The sequence below is a fragment of the Sylvia atricapilla genome, chromosome 12 (assembly GCF_009819655.1).
Source record: "Sylvia atricapilla isolate bSylAtr1 chromosome 12, bSylAtr1.pri, whole genome shotgun sequence".
Lineage (NCBI taxonomy): Eukaryota > Metazoa > Chordata > Aves > Passeriformes > Sylviidae > Sylvia > Sylvia atricapilla.
Window position 1 is genome coordinate 2,440,542 of NC_089151.1, and position 22,796 is coordinate 2,463,337.

Sequence of the window (22,796 nt, forward strand, 5' to 3'; positions counted from 1 at the left end):
TCTCTGCAGCTGCAATCTCTTTGAACTCCTTTGGGTAGGGGCAGGAATCCTTGGAGCCATCTGATCCCGGGGCTGTGGTGTTTCAGCAGCAGATGCCCTTGGAGCCAGGGCACGTTGGCTGAGCAGCTGCGGCCTCGTCCCCTCCCTCTGGGCTGCAGCCATGCCGATATATGGTTACAAACTGCACCCTCAGGCTGCAAAACAAACTGCCCCCTGTGCTGGGAGAAATGTATATTTATGTAGGGAGCATTCAGCTCCTGCTCTGCGCTCTGCAGTTGGGATTGTGCTGGGTAAATCCTCGTCGGGTGAGGTTGGGGTTGAGTTTATGCACTGAGGGCTTTTAACAGAGCAAAGGTGGGTTATGATTAGCTGAGTGGTCTTAAATCAGCTTGATTCAGTCCTTAAGTGAATAAAATCTTGGGTGGTGAAGGAAAAGTGATGGGTAGTAGCAGCTTTAGCTCGGTCCCCATTTTCCTCACCTCCAGCAAAGGTGGTTTGTAGTTAGTTCAGGCTGCACCCAAAGGTGAATTATTTCACTGGGTGTTGCTGTGAGACATGATTTGTCCACTGGTATTTAGGACACTGCTCCAAACTTCAAAGCAAGCCCCAGCTCAGGTCCCCAGCTGTGGTGACCACCTGAATGTGTCATTTTTTTCCCTTTCTGAGGTTTGAATCCTCTCTCTGAGCTCAGGGCAAGCGGCTGCTCCGTGCAGACCTCAAACTTCAAAGCCTTCAGCTCAACTGGGTTGGTTTCCTCAGTGATATCTGGGATTTAGGGAAGTCTGGGTTTCTGGGCTTTGCTGCACTTCAGCAAAAAACCTCAAGTTTTCCACGGAAAACTGACTTTGCATGTGTAATTTTATAAGTGAATGCGACTTTCAGATCAGAATTAATCATGAGGCTCACCTTGGGTTTGAGGGGGCTCAGGGAATTTTATGTGCCAGAGAAAATCCTTTCTGGGGAGAAGCAGGAGATTTCTCTGTCATGAGCAAAGCTCCTCTTAAGAATGAGAAACAAAGCCAACATTTTGTTTAAAAGTGCTCTAAGAATAGTAAATAAAACAAGCACTCCATCAGATAAAACCAGACTAAATATACAACTGCATCTTGCTTACCCAGAAAGTAAAATTATTTATATCGAAAGTTGAACGTTTCTCTTGATTTCAGAGATGTTTTTGTTAGATAGATTCAACACAGGCAGCTTGCTGATTTAAATTGCCTGTACAAGGCTGGATGTTAATGGTTACTGAAGCTGCCCTTCACCCCAGAGTTTGGGGGTTTGGTCTCTTTTGCAGGAATTCTTTTTCCGTGTTCCTGACCTAACTGGGAGAAGGAAAAAGAATCACTGAGCAAATGAGATCCAGAGCTGCATTCAAAACTTTAACACTTTTCACTTGTGTGCAAATGGTTGATGAGCTGCAGTTCTGAGTGGAATCAGGCAGTAAATAAATACAGTGTGCAAATGGAATTCCTTGAAAAGGAAGGGACAAACTCTGAGCACAGCTGAAGCTCACTGTGACTGAGATCTCTGAATTTGTTGTAGGATACATTTAAACCTTCAGCACTGTACAAATTTACCTAAAACCATGCTTGAGAATGCCATGGTATCAAACCCATCCTTCAGGATTCCTTTTTCCTTGTTTTTCTGCCTGATACTCCAAAGAGCTGCATCTGTGCTCGCTTAGAGCTGTTGGAATTGAGGAATATATTGCTGGGTTGTCCCTGATGTCAAACTCTTGCAGCCTTTCCTGGCTCTGTCCCTCCAGATTTTCCACCCAGAGCACCATCCCACATTTCAGCAGCAGATCCTGCTGGATGTTCCCAGGCCCAGCACCTGCCCAGTGCCATGTGGTGCTGCTCAAAATTAGGAGTTGTTTCACAAATCCAGCCAATCCAACAGCCCTTTTTGGGTACTTTATTCTGCAAAAGCTGCTTCTGGCCTCAGAGAGAGAGGGAGGAAAAAAAAGGCAATTCATCAGGCAGTTGTGTTCTCAGTGGCCATGGCAGGAGAGAGCAGGGATGCAAAGTGCTGCTGGCCTCAAGGATTTGGGAAAAAAACCCTTCAAAACAGTGTTTGAAGCCGTGTCTCAATTTTTTTTTTTTTTTCAGAGCAGCTGAGTGGTTCTTCAGGGTTTTACATTTTCCTGTCCAAATGGGAGTTTTCCCCAGCCTCCAGCACAGGCACTTGGGGGTTTAGGGAAGCTTTTGAATCCAGGGAAAGTTGCACAACCCATCTTCAGGTTGATTGACTTTTGTGGTTGACAGGATCATTCAGGATTAATCCAAAAAATGCATGAATTCAGTTAAAAGCTGAGCTATACAGGCTTTTTTAAAAATTTCTTTTGAATATCTGTTTTGGAGAAACATAAGAAGGTCACTGAGTTGGCAGCTGAAATCAGCCAAAGTGAGGAAATAGCAGGGACATGAAAACTCCTGGTTTGATTGGGGTGAGTGATACAACCCCAGGGTGTTATTGCTTCCTCTGGGCTGCCAAAACTCAGCTCATGGCCTTGGTTTTTTTTCTTTTTTTAAAAAGCTGTGTAATTATTTCCTGTGGAATATTGCACTCCCTAGGCTCCAGCCTTGCTCTTCAATGAAAGCAGGATTGATTTGTCACCTGAACTTGTGGTGGAGGGATGTGTTGGTTTGGATCTTAAATATTCTATATGTTGGAAGAACCCTCATTTTCCACCCAGGAAAATGCCAGATCTGAGAGCTTTTCCTCTCTGCTGACAGGAATTTTTCATTATGTCCATGAAACTTGAATTTCCAGGGTTTTCCTGTGGAGGAGCAGCCAGCCAGAAGACTTTCTTGTTAACTAATAAAACTGTTTTGTTTGCTTACAAGTTTTTTCCCAGCTGCACTTTCCTTTTCCATGGAAAAACTGTTGTCTGCTCATCCACTTTTAGTTTTAAGGGATACCAGCAGAAAACTGGATGGTGGATGCTGTTATGAGGCTGAGCAGGATCCAGATGAGTCCAACTCGAATTGTTTCTTTCCTTTTCTGTAGAATTTCAGTAATTTTAAATTTAAATATTTTTTTTTTTCAATCTAAACATTCAATTTAAGTATTTCTTGGCAAGCAGCAGCTTTATATTTGCAGGAAGTATTTGGGAATCACTTCAGTGTCCCAGTTTGGCTTCTTCACACAGTGTTTTCTCCATCCCTAACCCCTGCAGGATGTGAAACACAGGTTAATATCTTTATAAATTATCTTTCTGGAGAGGTCTGAGATGTCACTTCTCACTAATACAATAACAAAAGGTCATTTTCACATGACAACTCAATGCAATGAACTGCAGAGAGAATTGCTCCATCTATTCCTACATTTACCTTTTCCAGAAGTAGCAAAATAAGATGATTTAAAAAAAAAAACAACAATCATTTGTTTCTTTGCCTGTTTCCCCTCTCTTTTAAAGGAATATTTGATACATTTCTGGGTGCTGTTGAGTGGGAGCATTTTCCCCTCTGGTATCTCTATAGACAAGCTCATGGCTCTATCAATTAAATTAATTATGCCTTCTAATTACATTTAAGGGTGCATTTGATGGGTTTTTTGCCTCCCCAGCAGCAATTTCTGTAGGTGCAGCCCTCCCACAGCAGAGAGCACCTCCTGTGCTCCTGCAGCTGGACTCTGGCCCATCAGCTGATGCAGATTAGATATCTCTGGGGGAAGAATGGTTTGTGCAGGAGTTAATGTGTCATGGAACACGCCAAGGTGTGTTTTTGCTGCCTGTGGAACAGAGCAGAGTTCAAGTTGAATGGTTGCAGTGCCATCCTCTCCAGATCTGGAGGGTTCAGGGCCTGCTGGGGGCAAGGTTGGAAGTTTGAAGTGAGGCTTTGGGATGTTCTTCCAGGGAAATCTTCCTCTGAAATGATCTCAGCGATGCCAGCTCACTCTTGGCTTTAGTGACAGAGCTGTTAGAAGATAATTCTGTCATTCTGTGATTATTTGTTAAAGGGGTTTTAGTGAATAAACATGAGTGTGACCTGATCTGAGCTCCTGGGACAGGATCCCCATCCCTGGAGGTGTCCAGGGAATAAGTGGCTGTGGCACTCTGGGCTGGTGACAAGGTGAGGATCTGTCACAGATTGGATCTGATGACCTTGGAGCTCTTTTCCAACCAAAATGATCCCGGGATAGCACCAACATCAACTTCTTGGCACCCTAAAGATGCTGATCTTATTTAGCTCTCAGTTCTCATCCTACAGACTCAAACCCTAATATTTAATTCTGCAGGTTTTCCTCAGGCCTCCATTATTCCAGTAAAAGAATAATTTCAGTTTTGAGAAGTAGGAGACAGGGAAATCAAATTTAGTGATGAGAAAATTTAACCCTTGTGTGTTTGTGCAGAAGAGGATCAGTGTGTGTGTGCTGGGAACAAGAGGATATCCTGAATTTTTTTCTTTCCCTATCATAGCCTGCATAAAAATCTTTATTAGATTTAAAAATTGAAAGTAGGAAGTTTTCTGCCAAACAGCCAAAAAACCTTCTCTTTAAAGCTGATAAACAGTCAAAAAACCCAAACAAATACCCCACAAACTCCTTTAGTTTCTGCTGTTTTGTTGCCATGAATGTGCTTTGCCTGTAGCAAATAAAATTTCCTTCCCTCCTGCCTGTATGTATGAGAACAGAAATCCTGAGGGGGTTGTGGGGAGCCTCTGTGGGATTTTATTCCCAGATTTTGGCATCTGAAGGGCAGCAGGAATTGGGTAATGCTGCTTTGGAAGCATTTCTTCAGCACAAAGAGGAGATGCCATGTGAAAGTGGTGGTGCTGCTGCATTTCTCCCCACTTCTGTGTAAACAGGGATGTGGAGAGGGTTTTATGGTTCCCTTTGTTCTGCTTTTTCAGCATAAACTCGTTGCTTGTCATGGTGTTTGATGCCTCTTTCCATGAATGAAAATGTAATAAATCTTTCAGTCCAGAGGCATCATTTATGATTATGGCCTCCTATAGAAAGGATTTTACTTAGGGTTTTTTTCCCAACTTAAAAATAACTTGCAGCCTTTCTGCTGTTTTTGGTCAAGGTGTTCAACCCAGTTTTAGGAGACTCAGATTTTTGCCACCTGGAGAGCGGCATTTCCATGCTACATCCCACACAAACTGATCCTGCGTCCAGGGATTTAATCTAAGGAAATCCACTAGGTATGGAGCGGTGAAATACTGGATTTTCTGGAAAAGGGCTGGGCCACAATCAACACTCCTGATTTATCTGGAATTACTTTACTTGTTCAGTAAAAGGAGCCCAAAATTCTCAGTTTGGATTGAGGCACTGATCTGTCTAATCCTTTTATTAGGATGAATGCAGAAGTTGTAAAGAGGGAATTCTAAAAACGATCCAGATCTGTTGGGATATTGAGGTGGTTTCCCAAAATCTCTTCTGCCCTTGCCCACATCCAATGCAGGTTTGACCCTGACCTTGACCAGCCAGGAATGGCAAATCCTGAAGGGTTGGAATTGGCCTTTGCTTTGCTGCCATTTTGGGAAGAGGAGGAGATCCAAGCTCCTGCTTTTTTGGGGGAGAAAATGCAGAGGATTTAACACCTGGTCATGAGCAGAGGGAGAGAATTGTGTGTCCCCTTCACAGAAGCACTGAAGTGAGCAGATGAGAAATGCTCTGGGTGAAAATCCCAAAAAACAGACCTGAATCAAATGTCTGCAGGCTCCCTGGCTGTGTTTTCCCTGGATTTGGGGCAGGGGCTGGGAGGCAGAGTTGGAAAAGGAGCTGGGATGACATTGCTCCTGTCCTGGCTGTCATTCCTGGCTGTGCCTCAGTGCTGGAGGATTCCACTCTCAGCCTTTCATGCTGGATACCATGAAATATATTTCAAAACTACATGGGAAATGCTGTTCTGGTGTTTAAAGAAAACAGCAAATAATAATTAAAAAAAAAAGAAATCCTGGAGGGATGATGCCAGAAGGTACTGGGAGTGCCACAGCCTTGCTGGAGCTTCTCCTGCTGCCCTGAGCTTCTCCAACCTCCTTTGTTTTCCTCTCCCCCTTCCCTGGGGCTCTCCTCCAGCTGTTCCACTCACCTGCTGGAATTTCCCAGATATTTATGGATAAATGTCGGCAGCAAAAAGCTTTGTGTGCCCCTTTGCCAGTGCAAATATACTCTGGGAATCTCCTGAATTAGAAACTTGAGCTTTTTTGTATCCCTTGGTTTGAGAAGTTGGGAGTTTTGCTGAATTCAGCATCCTGAAAAGTCATCAGTAAGTATCATGTTTCCTTAATTCTGTACAAAGGTTTTTCTGCTCCTGGACTCATTTATTGGGATACTGAGTAGAGTCAGCTCTTTGAGCTTTTGAGAGTAAAAAGTAAATAAAAATCCCTTTTTTTTTTTTTTTTTTTTTTTCCCCCACCCTTTGTACTTGGTGGATGTCACCTTTTCTTCTGGAGTTCTGTATCACTGATGGAATAAAGTTAAGCTTCAGGGTAGGTTTAGGAAGGTTCTTTTAATAAAACCAACCAGAAGTTAAACAACACACAGAGTAGGTGAGAGGCCACAGAACACAAACATACAACTTGATAAATTAAACAAGATTTCTTTGGGCAGGTGATATTTTTCGTAGTATTTTAGCTAGCTGGGAGAAAATTCCTGGAGCTCTTTGTGAAATATTAGGAATTACTCAGTTGGTTGTGCCTACAACCTGTCCTGCAGGACACTAAACTGCATTTCCTGCTTTAGAACAGATCTAATCTTACAAGATCAGTGCAAAAATCTTTACCTAAAGGTCTATTTTTTTCTAATTGCAATCCTTTTTCATGGATAAATTCACTGCAGGGGATTTTATTCACTGGGCAAGTTCAGCCCAGACGTTGAGCAGGAAAAGGTTGTGGCACTGTCAGCACCACAAAATCCAGAGGTGATTTAAGGTCTGTTATTAACCCACAGAGTGAAACAGGAATAGCTGGATTTTATGTCTCTAGGTTATCCAATTCTGCTGGAATTGCTGGAGATGAAAAAGGAATGACTGGAAGAGATGAGATTTGAGTCCTTTTGAAATGCCAAACGATAAGAACAGTTGCAGAAAAGTGATGGCTGGGTTTGCTATAAACAACAAATGTTGCATAATGCTGGCTGTGTGTTTTCAAAACCAGATGTTGCAGCAGTTGACACCAGGATTTCTGCAAGTTATTTGCTCATCCTTCAGCTGCTTCACCACATTCCCCCTCTCAATACCCATTTTACACATTCTTTCTCCTCACAGTCCTGTAGTACTCACAGTTCCAGTCAATATTCAGTTTATTTTAGCTGTGATCACAACTCAGGGGGCCCTGAATTCTCTGAAATAAATATTCTGAGGTAGATTTTTTTTTTTTAATTAGCATTCTGCATGTTCAAATCTTCATGTTCAAACCTTCATGTGCCACTAAATATTGTCTGGATGGCTCAGCCATGTCTGGTGAGCAGATTGATCCCTGTGGTGCTCAGCATGTGGCACAAGATCATTTCAGAAGCCTGAGAGAAACCCAGTGAAATCTTTTTGAAAGGAACAAACCTCTCCAAAAAGCAGAATGTGCAGGAGAAAGCAGTAAGTAATGAATTGACATTATTCATAAGCCCAGGGATTGATGTAACTGGAATTGGGAATTACATGGAGGAGGAACAGTTGAGAGGATCAGAAACAGGAATGTTCATTTTCTCCATGTGAAGACAAGGCACAAACATCTGTAGAGCTGAATTTGGAGGCTCTTCAAATTTTCCCTGCAAATGTGACTCAAAGAAGAGATTTTTAAGCAGCCAAGACCCAGGTGACAACATTTGTGAATGAGCAGGACCTGAGAGCCCACCTGCAGAGCTGCATCCAACTCTGGGATTCCAGTGGGAAAAACTGCAGGAATGAATCCAGAGGAGACCATGGAGCTGCTCCAAGGGCTGGAGCCAGGCTGGGAATATTCACTGGAGAAGGGAAAGCTCCAGGGAGAGCTCAGAGCCCCTGCCAGGGCCTGAAGGGGCTCCAGGAGAGCTGGAGAGGGACTGGGGACAAGGGATGGAGGGACAGGACACAGGGAATGGCTTCCCACTGCCAGAGGGTGGATTTAGGTGGGAGATTGGGCAGGAATTGTTCCCTGAGGGTGGGCAGACCCTGGCTCAGGTGCCCAGAGAAGCTGTGGCTGCCCCTGGATCCCTGGAAGTGCCCAAGGCCAGGCTGGACAGGGCTTGGAGCAGCCTGGGCTGGTGGGAGGTGTCAGGGTTGGAACTGGATGGGATTTAAGGTCCTTTCCAACCCAAACCACTCTGGGATTCTCTGAGGACACGATAAAACATTGAAAAGGCCACAAAGGAACCTTCAGGCCACAACTGTTGGGGAACAGAGGGAAGCTCCAAATGGGCAAGAGGGTGGCCTTGGGTGGAGCCTCCCTGGGGACAGGGGCAAGGGAGGTGACACAGGCCAGGTCACTGTTGCAATGGTGCTCTGTGGCTTCGTTGCAGTGTTTTGTTGGGCACTTAAGAGGAAGTTCCATGTGATAAACGTTAGTTTGAGTCTTACTGATAACAAAAAGTTAATGATAAATGGTCCTAAAAACAGGTAAACAACTTGTCCAAGGTGATTCTGTGGAAATAAAATTTCTGGGCTCTGCTTGTTAGGATTTCTCAGTGACAACACACCAGGCACAGCATGTGTCCCTGCAGGCACCTGTCACTCACAGGTAAAATTTTAGTGACACTGGGCTGGGATAATTCTGCTTTTTTAGTTGTAAACCAGTGTAAATTGGTTTTTTGAAGGAAAAAAACCCATGTGTGTATCGCCATGAGTGCAGTCAGAAGGCAGGAGGAATTTATGAGAGAATAAAAAGTCAAAGAAATAAAGGTTTTCATGGTGAATTCCTGATCTGGGTATCTTGGGAAGTGGGAGTCTCCAAGAATTCAACACATCAAATATCTGATATATAAAATGGTGTTTTTGGAGGCAGTGAGCTGTCCTGGCATTCCATCCTTTCCACACACTCAAATCCTGGTTTTACTTACACCTTATTCCAATGGAGGCTGAAATTTCCTGTGAAACTGCAGGAGAGGAGGAGTCAGGACATCAACAGAGCCACAAAACCACACTGAACTTGTCAAACCAGGCTCTGAAACCATGGAGAGCTTTTCCTCATCCCAGTTTCCCTGGGAGGGATGGTGTTCATTCCTTGATGTTATTCAGATAATTCCGTGTGTGTGTGTTATTACAGCGATGAGTGGGGTGATGAGAGCTTTGCTTGCAGTGGATTTTTGGGGTTGAAAGTGCTTGGAATGAAGCTTTCCCAAGGCTGGAAGTGAAAATAACAGGAAGTAGGGAGGAAGGAAGTTGGAACTGGGCACCTGGAACACCTGCACAGGTTATGGGACGCTTTCAGAGCAAGGCCTGGCACTTCCCAAAAATCATCACTTCTGCCTGTATTTAGGAATAACCTCCTCATTCTCTCTTCTCTCTTTGTTTTTCCACAGTGAGTGTTGAGAAAGTGGAATTAAAGGGGCTGGCACACAAGAAGAATGAAAGAAATGTTGAGTATTCCTTTGAGGTAAGTTTGGGTTTCCTTTTCTATGAAAGAAGGGAGGATAATGCTTCAAGGAGGAATTAAAAAATTTCGAACTTTATTGTTGGATCCCAAAAATCCTTTGTGAAAGCAGAGCTCCTTTGGGACTGATAATTTTGAATCAATGATTTGAAAGTCATAAATGGCTCTGGATGATGCAGAGGTTGGTATGTGGGGATTGGAAAAAAAAAATCATTTTAATGCAGGAAATTTTGGCAGTGTTTATTTAGGGGGAAATACGATGCCACCCTTGAAGGATGCTTATCCATATCTATATCCAATGTCCATTCTTCTGCTGGAATGCAGAAGCCAGAGAGAATTTAAGTCTTAATGTGGACAAAGAACAATGTGGGCTCTGAGGGCACAGCTGCTGGAGAGAAGCAGGGAGGCAGCCTGTGGGATATGCTTCCAAAAGGTTGGAGAGCACAAGAAAAGCTTGGGAAATCCTTCAGGGCTCGAGGAAAACTCTGTGGAGCAAGAGTTGGGGGGAGTTGACTGGAAGGAGATTTTCACAATGGTCTAAAAGCCTTTCCATAGGGAATAAAAACCCTTCCCAGCAAAGAGAAGGGGGGTGTTAATCCAGCAGGAAGGGCAGAGCAGGAACTGCTGTCTGTGAGCTGGAGGCAGCCTGACTGCGAGTGGAAGTGAGAGCAGAGCTGTGGAATGAGTGTGGTTCACCACACACCACAGCAGCAGCTCCTTCCCCCGGCCTCAGGCAGCCTCTGGAGCTTGGCTTCTGCTCCCAATTCCGGGCCAGGGATCAGTTCATCCCATGAAACCTCAGCTGAAGGGCAGGGATGGAGCTGGGGGCTGCTGGGGAGCTGACAAACTGCTTTTCTCCCAGCTGCAGTGAAGGATTCCAAAGTTTGGGATGCACGGCCCCAGAAAAAAAAACATCTTTGGGTTGTTTAATGAGCCAAAAGGGAGGGGTGAGAAAAGGAGAACCCCAAAAAAGAACCAGGTGGGAGAATCCAAATTATCCACGATTTCACCAAGTTACTCCTTCAAACTCCCAGCCAGGGCAGAGCATCAGCTCAGCATCTGTTGGGATTGTTGGCAGCATTAACCTCGGCAGGATTGGATTCATGGAGAAGGTCCCAAATTTCCTGAATCCCCAATTGTTCCAAATGTCATCAGTCACAGACAGGATTTTTCCAAGGGCTTTTCAAACTCTGTATGAAGCCTGCAGTTGTCTCCACTCCAATTAAGATCTCGTGAAACTTCTTTTCCTATTACAAATTTTTCTATAAATAACAGAAATTACTGTACCCAGTGTTTGCCTCAACAGCTTGAACTGAAGGAAGAGCAGAGACTTCAGAGCAGAGCTGAGAAATTGCTGTTTGCTGGGTTAAAACCCCAATTATGGGATGGTTTTGTTCTGTTCAGGAGCTTGGGAATAGCAGGTCAATGGATGGAGCAGTTTAGTGTTTGCAGTGCTATTGTTCCCCCCATTTACAGTTCACATTATTGTTTTATAAGTATTGAAAATTCAAGCTAAAACAGAAGTCATGACAATTGCCGGGTTATCACAGAACTAGGAAAAAAAAGAGAGTATTTTCTGTACTTTCTGAAATTCCTTATGAATTTAAAAAAAATATTTATTTACCACAAACTTTAAAAAAATCCGAAACCAACCCACAAACTTGATAAAACCGCTCGAGATTTTCTGTCTTCTTTCTCCCCCCTATTTTTTTTTGTATAACAGCTCTGCTGAGAGGAAATTCCTCCCTTATGTAATGTATTTTGAAATCCTCTCCTCACTCTTTTTGGCAGCTTTGGGATGGCTGGAAAAAAACTTTGTGTATGTTTGGAGTTGTCATTGAAACTAATAATCATGTGAGAGGCTGCTCTGTGATCCTGAAACATCCACCCAGCTCCTTCCCCTATGGATCCAGATGCCTCCCAGACTCCTCCAGTGAATATTTTGGATCCATAGGGATTCATCCCTGGCCTGTCTCGTGGTGATTCTCCTCAAGCCAAGAAATCCTGATTTTTGGCTCAGTTAAACTTCATCTCCCAAGCAATAAATGCTTCAATATCCAAAGATGTCGTGACTTGTTTGTATGGGAAGAGATAGTGAATATTCCCTTTTTTTAAGGCATGGACAAGATGGAGTCTGGAGCAGGAGCTGCAGGTTTCACTGGGAAGGTTTTGCCTGGGTTTTTGCTGCCATCCCCAATTTTCTCGTGGCATATGGAGTTGATTAATTAGCAACAGGCAGCCTTGTGTGAGGGGAGCCTTTCTTGTTGGAAAGCAGATCCTACAAACCAGCTGTTTTCTTTAACAATAATGAGGGGAAAAAATTCCATTACTCCATGGTTGGTTGCTTAACTCTGGATGTCTGCAGTGTAAAACTCTGAGGGACTTTTCCAAGCATCCACAGAAGTTGTTAAATGTAAAACCAGCAAGAATTGGGCAGCAGTTTTGTCCTTGTGCACAAAAAAAAATAATAAAAGTGTTTCCTTATTGATGTCACCCATCACAACATCTGTGAGGGACAGTTGATACCAATTACTGAATTTTGAGGAACCAAATTAAATTAATTACTAAAGCAAATCCTTCTTGCTCCTCCCCAAGGTCCTGTGGTCTGATTCTTCGGTGACGTTGGTAACCAAATCTTCTGCTGAAGTGACTGAATTTATTTCAAAGGTAAAGACGATCAGAAAAACACTTTGAAAATGAGAAAAAAAATATTTTGTCCCTCTTCTCTAATTTTGTTCAATGATACTTTTCAAATTGTGCCAAGGTAATTCAGATCGAGTTTCGTAAAATATTTGTTTTGTGACTGGCGGTGGCTTGAATCTCACAGAAATAACAAGACTTCTTTTCACTTTTAATTTGTCATATCCTCCCCCTTTAGCTGTCTCAGCTGTATCCAGAAGAAAACTTGGAGAAATTCATTCCCTGCTTATCTGGTCCAGATTCATTTTACCTGGAACGGAACCACATGGACCTGGAATCAGACCTGAGGTATGCTGGGATTTTGTGGGGTTTTTGTCTTGACTTCTTTCACCAAGCAAAAGGGAAAAAACAGGAAATAGAAATGTTATCTCCATAATCTAAATTACTTCAAAGAAATTAGAGCCTGATCCTAAGCTTTTTTTTCCTCGGTGTTCCATTAATTCCAGGGCATAACAAATTTTCAGGAATTCTTTCTTCAGAAATACAGATGGTAATAATATTCTGTATTCAGCTTCCTGGAGAATTGATATTTCCTCATTCCTTGTGAAGAACAAATAGAGGATCACTGGCTTTGCAAAAGTTTGTTTTGGACACAAAAATAACCAGAATTGCTTAAAACAACTGCTTAAAACTCAGGAAAAAAATAGAAGCCTGAATATTCACCCATCTGTATTGAGGAATGAGTTGTGGGGATTTTTTTTTTCCCCCTTTCACAGAGTTTTTATTTTCTCTGTTGTTTCAGGTTGTCGTGTTTATTTTGCTTTAATTTTAAAAGTTAGGTATGTATTTAGATACCACTAAATGATTACGTTTTTGGAAGCCTTTAACAGCTAAGAAATTTTTGAAGCCTTAGTTTGTGCCTCCTCAAATTATCACAAATCATCTGGCCATTATTTAATATAAACCAGTATTTTAAATACCACAATCTGTGGCAGATCACATCAGGTTTCTCTTTCTAAATCTGATTTTCCTAGGAAAATCGGGAGTGACTTAAATTCTTTTCAGCTGCTACTGTCTTTATCTATGCAAAATGAGATTATTGTAATATTAACAGTATTCTGATCCTAATACGATATTATTATAAAATTAAACGACACTTTAAAATATTAATTAACTTTATTAGAGCTTCTCCTTTACACTTCTTTTCCCTACTGCTGGATATTGGTTTTCCATAGGCAGCAGCCAGCAGGTGCATGCCTGGATTATTTTTCATGGCAGGCAGCATTCCCATTCCTTTGCTGTGCTCCAAGCAGAATTTGGGAGGCTGCAGGGGATGTGTGTGGCTGCTGTTTGGGAACAACAGCCTCTCTAAATCTGGGTTAATGGAGCAGCAACTGCACTGCCAGAGCTCAGGGAAGGAAGAGGCTGCTCCGAGGTGCTGCTCAGCTGTGAAATCCAGCAGTCAGCTCTGGGGTTTCCAGCTGGGAAAGCACCTCTGGGTGTGTGCAGGTGCAAAGTTTTGCGAGATTGGCGTTTTTTTTTTGTGGAATCTCAGAGTGGTTTGGGTTGGAAAGGACATCAAAGTTCATCCTGTCCCACCCCTGCCGTGGGCAGGGACACCTTCCACTATCCCAAGTTGCTCCAAGTCCCATCCAATCTGGTGTGGGGCACTTCCAGGGATCCAGGGACAGCCACAGCTTCTCTGGACACCCTGTGCCAGGGCCTGCCCACCCTCCCAGGGAAGGATTTCTCCCCAATTTCTCTAAATCCACCCTCTTCCAGCTCAAAGCTGTCCCTCCTTGTCCTGTCCCTCCACCCCTTGTCCCAGGTCCCTCTGCAGCCTCCCACAGGCCCCTCCAGACCCTGGAATGCTGCTGGAAGGGCTCTTTTCCCTTCAAAGAGGCACAGGGAAAACGTGACAGAAGTTTTTCCCCAAACTGCCAGACTCCGCATCTGCTGTTTATCTGCAAGAGGAGGAAATTCAATAACAGATCCGTGTCTATTTTATATTCCTCAGGTCCCTGCATTTGAAAGGCAATTTTCAAGTTTACATTTGAACATTTTCTGCCTTAGGAGTGTTCAGGGTTCCTAAATGAAGCAGCTTTGCTGAAACACTCAGCAGAGTGAAAACAACCCCGGGGTAACAGGGTTTGGTATTAAGAATAAAAATTATCCATAAATTCCCAGAATTCAGAATTGCATGGTGTGTTTCAGCTTTCAAATTTCCAGTCTAAGTTCCAAGTGTGTTGTCCAGAGTGCAATCCTGCTGGATTTGGAAGGCTCTAACAGGGCAGGGGCTTTGTTTGCTGCAGGTACCTGGCCCCGTTCCCTTCCCATGTGGTGAAAAACGACCACGTCAGGAAGTTCTTCAGCACTTCATCTCCCTCACAGCAACTTCAGAGCTCAAGTGAGTTGAAATAAAATTTGAAAAACTCTTTTTTTTTTTTTTTTTGTACTGCATTTCATAAACTCATGCCATTTGTGACTCTGTTCCTTGTTTCCAGATCCTGGCAACCCCTCCCTCTATAAAGTAGGAACTACGCTGGGAACATCTGGAAGGTGAAATATTTATCTTGTTTACAACTCATTCTCTTAAGAGGCAGTTTTCATCTCCTCCAACAAAACCCAGACCCCCCCTTCAAGGAGTCAATATCGTGGCTTCCTTTGCCACTTCCATCTGGAAAGATTAAAAATTTCCATAGGATTATATTTGGGCATCTTTACTTCTTTTTAATAATGCAAAAGGCCTTTTTTTTAAATCACAGAGAGGCAGCAGAATATTTAATATCTGTGATTATTGAAGGAAAATACTGTAAGGTGAAGATCAGTTTCACCCTCTGCCAGAACTGCCCTGTTTTATTGACTGAGCTGTGGCACAGGGGCAGGTACAAATCCATACCTTGGCTCCAATGGGATGGTATTTCTCACAATCCCGATTTTTGTGGCCGCAGCAGCTGAACTCCAAGTGACACAACTCAAGGTGCTAACCCCAGCCCTGTGTCTCTTTTGCAGACCTATATGTGGGGTGGCTGGAATTCAGTCTTCCCAGAACCACGTGCAGCACTCGGCTGCTGCTCCCGTGTCTCTGCCCCACTGCTCCCACTCCGGAGGCTCCGGCTCCTCGCTGGGATATCGCTCCCAGCTGGAAAGCTCCTCCCCAGCCATGCTGATGTCTTCCAGCCCTCAGACCCCTCAGACACAGGAGCAAAACGGCATCCTGGACTGGCTCAGGAAGCTGCGTTTGCACAAGTATTACCCAGTCTTCAAACAGCTCACCATGGAAAAGGTAAGGCAGGAAATGGAGAGGGGAAAAGCAGACAGATTTTAAATGAGCTCCCTGTTCTCCAGGCTGGGAACAGCTGCACTGAGGATCACACAAGTTTTCTGGCACGTGCTGGGGAGGTTTTCACTTTCTGAAAGCAATAATGAATTGATGAAAACCTTCTTGCTGTTTTCACTCTGTGTTTAGTGTCCGGGGCTGTCCAACAGCTGCTGCTTCTCCCAGGCTTCCTCATGGAAAGCTTGGAGATCCAGCTTGGATGCTGCCTTAGGAGCTCTGCTTGGCTCCCTGGACATCCCTTTGTGTGCAGGAGATACCTAAATATGTTGGTTTCTCTCCATTTCTGCTTCTTGGTTGATTTTTCTCCTCAAAATATTTGGTTATCCTCGTTTTAAGAAACAGATTTTCAGAGATTCGTGACATGAATTTGAACATGAGGTTTGTTTCCTGCAGAAAATTCTCCTGTGGAAAAATCATCACTTCTGTCTTGGCATTGTAAGAGTCCCAACTAACACCTGTGTGTGTGCTGGATTTTATCTAAACAAGGTTTTTGAGCGTTTTCCAAGCTCCAGTGGGAGATTCCTTGTCCTGTGTCTTTGGGCCTGGAACGCCCTCCAGTGGAAGGAGGGCTTGGCCTGAGCTTTGTGCTGGTTATGGAATATTTTATGGATTTAATTCCAGTCTCTTACCAGAGTCTTCTGATTTCATTTTCTTCATTATAAGAAGGGAAATATACTGTGTTTTGTTTTTTTTTTCTTTAATAAAGTAGTAAAACTCTATATTCCAGCATATTTTTAAAAAACAAATATTATTATGCATACTTCACTGGCTTTCATTTTAATTACATTATAATGTAAATGTCTGTATCTATTGCTATATTTTATTATTAAATTTACTATTGGTGTATATTTTCCACTGCACTTCTGTGGTAAAGGACACTCTGGGAAAACTGGAGTGATTTTCTAAGATCTTTAAATTCACTGATTGCACCAAATTCTATTTTAATTTCATTCTGTTTTAATATGTACACGAGTTATTTCATTTTTATTGTGACTGGTTAATACAAGCACACTCCTAATTAAAATAAATCTGCAGGTGTTTTTTCTTTCATGCCAGTCCCCCACACTTTCCTTTTACACTATAATTGAAAACTGGAGTAGAGAGTTTCCTTGAATTTAAAAACGGTCTTGAAGTTGACTTTTGGAATTACTCTTCACTGAAAATGAGAATTAGAATATTCCAGGTTATAAAACTAAACATATTTTTTCTTTCCAAGTTTCTGAGTCTTACTGAGGAAGATCTGAATAAGTTTGAGTCCCTCACAATGGGAGCAAAGAAGAAGCTCAAGACCCAACTAGAGCTGGAGAAGTAAGTGAAGGCTGGGGGAACTTCTTTTAAGGTCAAAAAATGCAAATTTTACTGTGATTTTTGCTTCCCAGACCACAAACCTGCCATGATTCCCACCTGGAGATATGGATGATTATTATCTCCATGACTAAACAGTATTTAGTATTTTCTGATTTACTGCTATGTGTTCAGGGTTGTGATAAAGATACCAAATTTTTCAGTCTACAAAATACACATACTGTGTTTAGGCTTTTTAAAACTTGTGTCACACTTACTGCAAAGATTTGGGCTTCCCATCCCCTTGACATTGATGGGAGCTGTTGGGTTTGCAGACCCAGGGGATGGACTCCCAAAGTCAGGCCATTTTTTCCTAGGAAGTGACAATTTTTTGGCTCCAATCCCTGTGGATGGAGCACAGCTACTTTGGGAGCTGCCTCAGTGTCCCACGGTGACCCCAGGCAGCTGTGACAGCCCTTTGGGGACACTGATGCAACAGATTGTCCTGAGTTTTGCATCTCCACTTACAGGGCGGTGTTTATTCTGCAGCTCCTGCTGTTCCTTAAAAAGCAATTAGGAATCCAAATCTGTGCCCATTTATCAGAGCTCCTTTGGCAGCATTTTTACTTTTCCAGTCTTAGTTTTTCCAGAGTTTGTTTGGAAAAGGAGAACTTGGGACTGTGTTTGTTTTCTCGTTGGGTTTGGTGTGCAGGGCTGGGTTTGGGATGTGCTGACATAATGTGTGATAGAATTTTAGAGTTCAGTCAGGGTTTGGTGATGTTTTACCCTGCACAAATAAGAGCAGAGTGTTGTAATCAGATGGCAGATAGTCCAGCCCTAAGGGCTGGCAGTTACGGTCAGCACTGATGTGATTTCCAAGTGTTTCCATTTGAAACGAGCACAGCATCAGTGGGTTGTTCAATGGGCTTTGTCTGCTTTGGGTTCATTCCGAAACTGATTTATTTGTGCTTGTGGTTGTAGCCAGTTTGTGTCTCCTCATGCTTGTCTCCATCACCTTGTAGGGAGAAATCAGAGAAACGGTGCCTAAACCCCTCCACACCTTCCTCAGTGAGCAGCAGTGGGGTGGCCAGGGTTCCCCCCACCTCCCACGTGGGGCCTATCCAGGGAATCCGGGGCAACCACACTGCAGGTAAGGGGACAGGGACACTGCTGTGCCTGCACAAGGCTCAGCTCATTCCTGTGCTGCTGCTTCCCCGAGCTGTATCTTCCCAAAGCTGTTAGCTTAACAAGGAGCAGGCAAAAAGTCTGATTTCTGTGATTATTGGGGGCAATAAAAAGTGATTTTTTTTTTTTCCATGGCTCTGCTGGGAATGAGCAGCTGCTCTGATTGGGCTGTTCCAGCTCTGATGTATCCCTGTAAATCCTGAGCATGGCTGCGTTCTCCTGAGGTGCTGGCAGTGTCATCTGTGAGGTTCCTTATCTTAGAGCTGGGATTAATACACGGGACACAGTTTTCATGTGCAGACTCAGATGTTTATTAATTCTTACATAAAGTAGTCTCACAAGTTGTGAGTTCTAGCTAGCAAAGTAGGAAATGGCAATGCCTCTAACTCTTTCCATGCTCTTTTAAATAATAATTACCTAATAACGAGATGACACCTATATTATTTATACTTTTGACCCAATAATTGACCACCCAAGGTCCTCCATACGTTCCCTTTCACCCAATAAGAAAAAACCACCCGAAACCATGAAGAAGAAGGACTTAGAACACCCTAAATCCTCCATCTTGCTCCTTGTATATTACTATATCCCAAAACTCTTAAGTTTCCAGAATTCCAGCGCTCACCTCCGTGTCCCCTGTCCCTGCAGAGCTGCGAGTGGACGTGGATCAGCCAGCGCACCCCCTGCCAAGGGAGGGCAGCTCCTCCGAGTACTCCAGCTCCAGCTCCAGCCCCATGGGGATCCAGACGCGGGAGGAGAGCTCGGACAGCGCCGAGGAGAACGAGAGACGTAAGCAGAGCCCCCGAGCCGTGCCCCGTGCCCTGCCCAGGCCCGTGCTCACAGCTCCTCTCTCCCCAGGCCTGGAGCTCCACCTGGACGCCTCGGACAAGGAGAAGCCGGTGATGCTGCTGAACCACTTCCCCTCGAGCTCGGCCAGGCCCACGGCCCAGGTGCTGCCCGTGCAGAACGACTCCGGCTCGGGCCCCGCCGGCCACCACGCGCTGCCCATGCAGATGCTGTCCCCAGCAGCCTCCCACATCACCCCCATCCGCATGCTGGGCTCCGTGCACAAGCCAGAGCGCGGCTCCGCAGACATGAAGCTGCTCTCATCCTCCGTGCACTCCCTCTTGTCTTTGGAAGAGAGGAACAAAGTGTCTCCCGGCTCCAGGGGCAGCATAAAGATGGAGAAGGGCTTTGGGAACGCCGTGGTGGATGTCATGGCCGCGTCCTCTCCGCACCAGCCCTTGCAGGTGCTGTCGGGGGGCGCAGAGAGCAGCTCCCCCACGTCCACCATGAACTTTGGGCCTCGGACCAAAGTCGTCCACGCCTCCACTCTGGACAGAGTGATCAAACCAGCCCAGCAGCCAGGACTCATAGTGGAGACGAGCACTGCTGCCACGGTGACGTCCAGCACAGTCTTCCACGTGGCTCGTCCGCCCATCAAACTCCTGGTGTCGTCGTCTCTTCCCACCGACTCCGCCATGGCCGGACAGACTTCCTGCTCCAGTAATATGCAAATAACGGTGTCCCCCGCAATAATCAACCCCCGGACTGCTCTGTACACAGCCAACACCAAAGTTGCCTTTTCTGCCATGAGCAGCGTGCCCGTGGCGCCCATGCAGGGCAGCTTCTGCGCCAACAGCAACGCGGCCTCCTCCAGCAGCCACCCGTCGCCGTCCTTCACCACCATGGCCAACCTGCCCAGCTGCCCCGCGCCCAGCTCCAGCCCCACGCTCTCCTCCGGCGCCGACAACAACTTCTACAGCAGCAGCAGCAGCAGTAGCGGCGGCGGCGGCGGCGGCTCGGCCGGCAGCGTGCCCGTCCCCAACCAGAACCATCACCACCACCACCACCAGCAGCCGCCGCCGCAGCCCCCCGGCTGCATGGTGTGCAGCTCCTGCGGCTGCAGCGGCAACTGCGGCTCCAGCGGCATGACCGTCAGCTACGCCAACTATTTCCAGCACCCCTTTTCAGGACCTTCCATGTTTACTTTCCCTTTCCTGCCCTTCAACCCCCTGTGCAGCAACGGCTACATCAACACGCAGCAGTACAACAGCAGCACCACGTTCCCCGTGGTGCACACGGCTTACAACAGCGGCCTGGCCCCCGACTCGGTGATGGCAGGGCAGTCCACCTTCGCTGTGCCCCCCATGCAGAACTTTATGGCGGGCACTGCAGGGGTGTACCAGGCCCAGGGGATGATGGGCAACGGCAACGGGTCGAGCCACAAAAAAAACGGGAACCTCTCGTGTTACAACTGCGGGGCCAGCGGGCACAGAGCTCAGGACTGCAAACAGCCGCCCATGGATTTCAACCGGCAAGGTAAAGTCCTGGGGGACACACACACGCACAGAGTGAAGGGCCTTAATGCCTGCCCCTGGGGTCTGATGGCATCCTGGAAGCTCTGGCTTGTCAAATCTGTCTTGTTAAAAGTTGGTGGTCTGAGCTGTTGGTAAGTTTTAGGCAGCCCCATCGGGAGGATGCAGGTGAGGCCTCAGGTGTGCTCCATGAGGGGTTCACACGGTTTTTTAGGGAGGGAAGAAATATCAAGGAAAAGGGGGAGCTGCTGTGCACAGGTTGCAGCAGAATTGCTGCTTCTGCCTTGTCAGCTTTGGTTATTATTGCAAGTGCCCCTGGAATTCTGGAAACTGAAATCTCTGTTCCTCTTTCCTTCCTGCCCAACACAATAACCTAAATGAAGAATTGGTGTTCAAACCCTCCTGAATGTCCTGTTTGCTGCTGTAATTATTTTATAGGACATGTTGCTTACACACTTTCAGCACAGGCTTCTCCAGGAGAGAGCTGAATCCTTAATTCCAAGCAGGAAACAGCTAAAAGAGAAATTCTGCTTTACCACGAGTACTTCTTAGTCTCATTTTGCTTTTTTATTTTGATTCTCTTATGTTGAGATAATCTCTGAGTGGCACAGGTTAAAAAACTAATTGCAGACTCTGAGTGAAGAGCACTGAGGTTCCATTTGACATCGTGCCTTGTCTGTAGCCTTTACCTGGATTCATTTTTATGTGGTCTCAACATAAATTAACAACAATAAATTAATGTCAGGTGTTGGGCAGCAATTTACAGCAGGAAAAAGGCAAATACTGAGTGGAATTCCTGTGGCAAACGTTTTGGTAGTGGCCAGGGGGAAGCAGAGCTGCTGCTTCGTCAGTCCTGAGTGGGAGAACTTCAAAAATGCAGCAGGCTCTGAGTTTTTTTTAAGTTGGATTTAATTTCATTCATTAAATTCCCATTTGAAGTCTGCCAAATTTTTTTACGAGGGCATGGACTGACAGGACAAGAGGGAATGGCTTTAAGCTGAAGGAGGGAAGGATTAGATGGGATATTGGGAGGAAACTCTTCCTGTGAGGATGGGGATGCCCTGGCACAAGTGCCCAGGGAAGCTGTGGCTGCCCCTGGAAGTGCCCAAGTGCCTGGATGGGGCTTGGAGCAACCTGGGACAGTGGAAAGTGTCAGGGTTGGAACTGGGTGGTCTTTAATGCCATTTCCCACCCAAATCATTGTGGGATTCTGCGATACCACGAAACAAAATCCTGCCAGCCCTAAATCCCCACCCAAGCTCCAATACACACCCATTCCACGTGTAAGCAGCAGCAGGCTGGTTTGGGGAGCTGTGAGAGGTGCCTGATGTGTAACCTGTGTCCCTGTCCCTGTCCCAGGTACGTTCAGGCTCAAGTACGCCCCTCCCTCGGAAAGCCTGGACTCCACAGACTGAGGTTCTGGCACCACGCTGCCGTCAAGCCATGGAGAGCGACGGAGATCCACCTGCAGAACTGAGACGTCCACTTGCTCTTTAAGCTTAATGTATTTTTTAATCCAAAGGTGCTTTACTTTATTAGACTAGGTAGAAAATCTAGCTTTAGGGGTGCAGCCAAGCCAGTTCTGATTGCCAAATTGGAGCTTTGTTGTTGGAACTCCTGACTCCGTGTCCTCGGACTGATGGATGGATGGATGGATGGATGGTGGAGCTGGCCAGCTGCAGTTCCTGCTGGAAGTACAACATCCCCTGTACTTTTTTTTGGCTGGAGAATGTTGCCACAACGGGACTTTTCCAAGGTGAAAGGCCTGACTCCAGGGCAGCTCTGTTCTGAGGTGGAAGGTAGGAGTGGCCAGAAGGACATTGGCACCCCTGGGCTGGGTAAAATGTCTACTTTTTTTCAAAAGTGATCAGGCACTAATCTCTGGGATTTTTAAGGATTGCACTACAGAAGAATGTAAAACTCTTCAAGCTTTCTGCACTTTTAGCAGACAGTGTCACTCTGAGACCAGTGCAAGAGGCAAAGAAGTTCCAACCTTTACAAATTGGCACCAGCAGGCTTACGGGACTTAATTCCACAATAAAAATCCTAAAAAGTCTCTTTTTTTTCCCTTCCAAAAGAACACACACGGCAGTTTCGGTTCCTTCTGGAAACAAACTCGTGCTTCATTGTCTCACCTGTTACTAGCCAGTGCTGGCTTCCCAGCACTGGAATAAACTTAGTTTCCAAGGGTCCAAGTCCCAGAGACTCCAGAGTCATAAAGGCTTCAAGGATATTTTCCTGTAATACACAAAACCTTTACGTCCTGTTACTGTATATAGGTCTCTTTCACAGAAACCTTATTATTATTCTGCTTTTGTAAATGAATTTTAATCCATCCTTAAAAAAAGAAAAAAAAAATCAAACTAAGAACTCTGGCAGCAGAGTTGATAAGCTTTTGCTTTACTTTATATAAAATACCCTTTGGCTCCTACCCCAGGATTCAGGAGTGGTGGGAGTCAAACATGTCAAAGGTAGTAAAAAACTTCATTATTATCAAGACTTGGAAGGATTTCTTGTCGG

The 22,796-nt window shown here is 45.1% G+C and overlaps 1 protein-coding gene across 1 annotated transcript in view; it reads left to right on the forward strand.

The window, feature by feature from the left end:
* ZCCHC14 (zinc finger CCHC-type containing 14) overlaps positions 1-22,332 on the forward strand; it is a 46,436-nt gene extending 24,104 nt beyond the window's left edge. Inside the window, exons 3-13 of the mRNA XM_066327485.1 lie at positions 9,439-9,512; positions 12,105-12,176; positions 12,388-12,497; positions 14,462-14,556; positions 14,654-14,708; positions 15,162-15,435; positions 16,706-16,797; positions 17,796-17,923; positions 18,607-18,747; positions 18,817-20,280; positions 21,636-22,332. Of these exons, the coding sequence (XP_066183582.1) occupies positions 9,439-9,512; positions 12,105-12,176; positions 12,388-12,497; positions 14,462-14,556; positions 14,654-14,708; positions 15,162-15,435; positions 16,706-16,797; positions 17,796-17,923; positions 18,607-18,747; positions 18,817-20,280; positions 21,636-21,691 (2,561 nt within the window). The 3' untranslated portion in view covers positions 21,692-22,332. The remainder of the gene's footprint in view (positions 1-9,438; positions 9,513-12,104; positions 12,177-12,387; positions 12,498-14,461; positions 14,557-14,653; positions 14,709-15,161; positions 15,436-16,705; positions 16,798-17,795; positions 17,924-18,606; positions 18,748-18,816; positions 20,281-21,635) is intronic.
* The last annotated feature ends 464 nt before the right edge of the window (positions 22,333-22,796 follow it).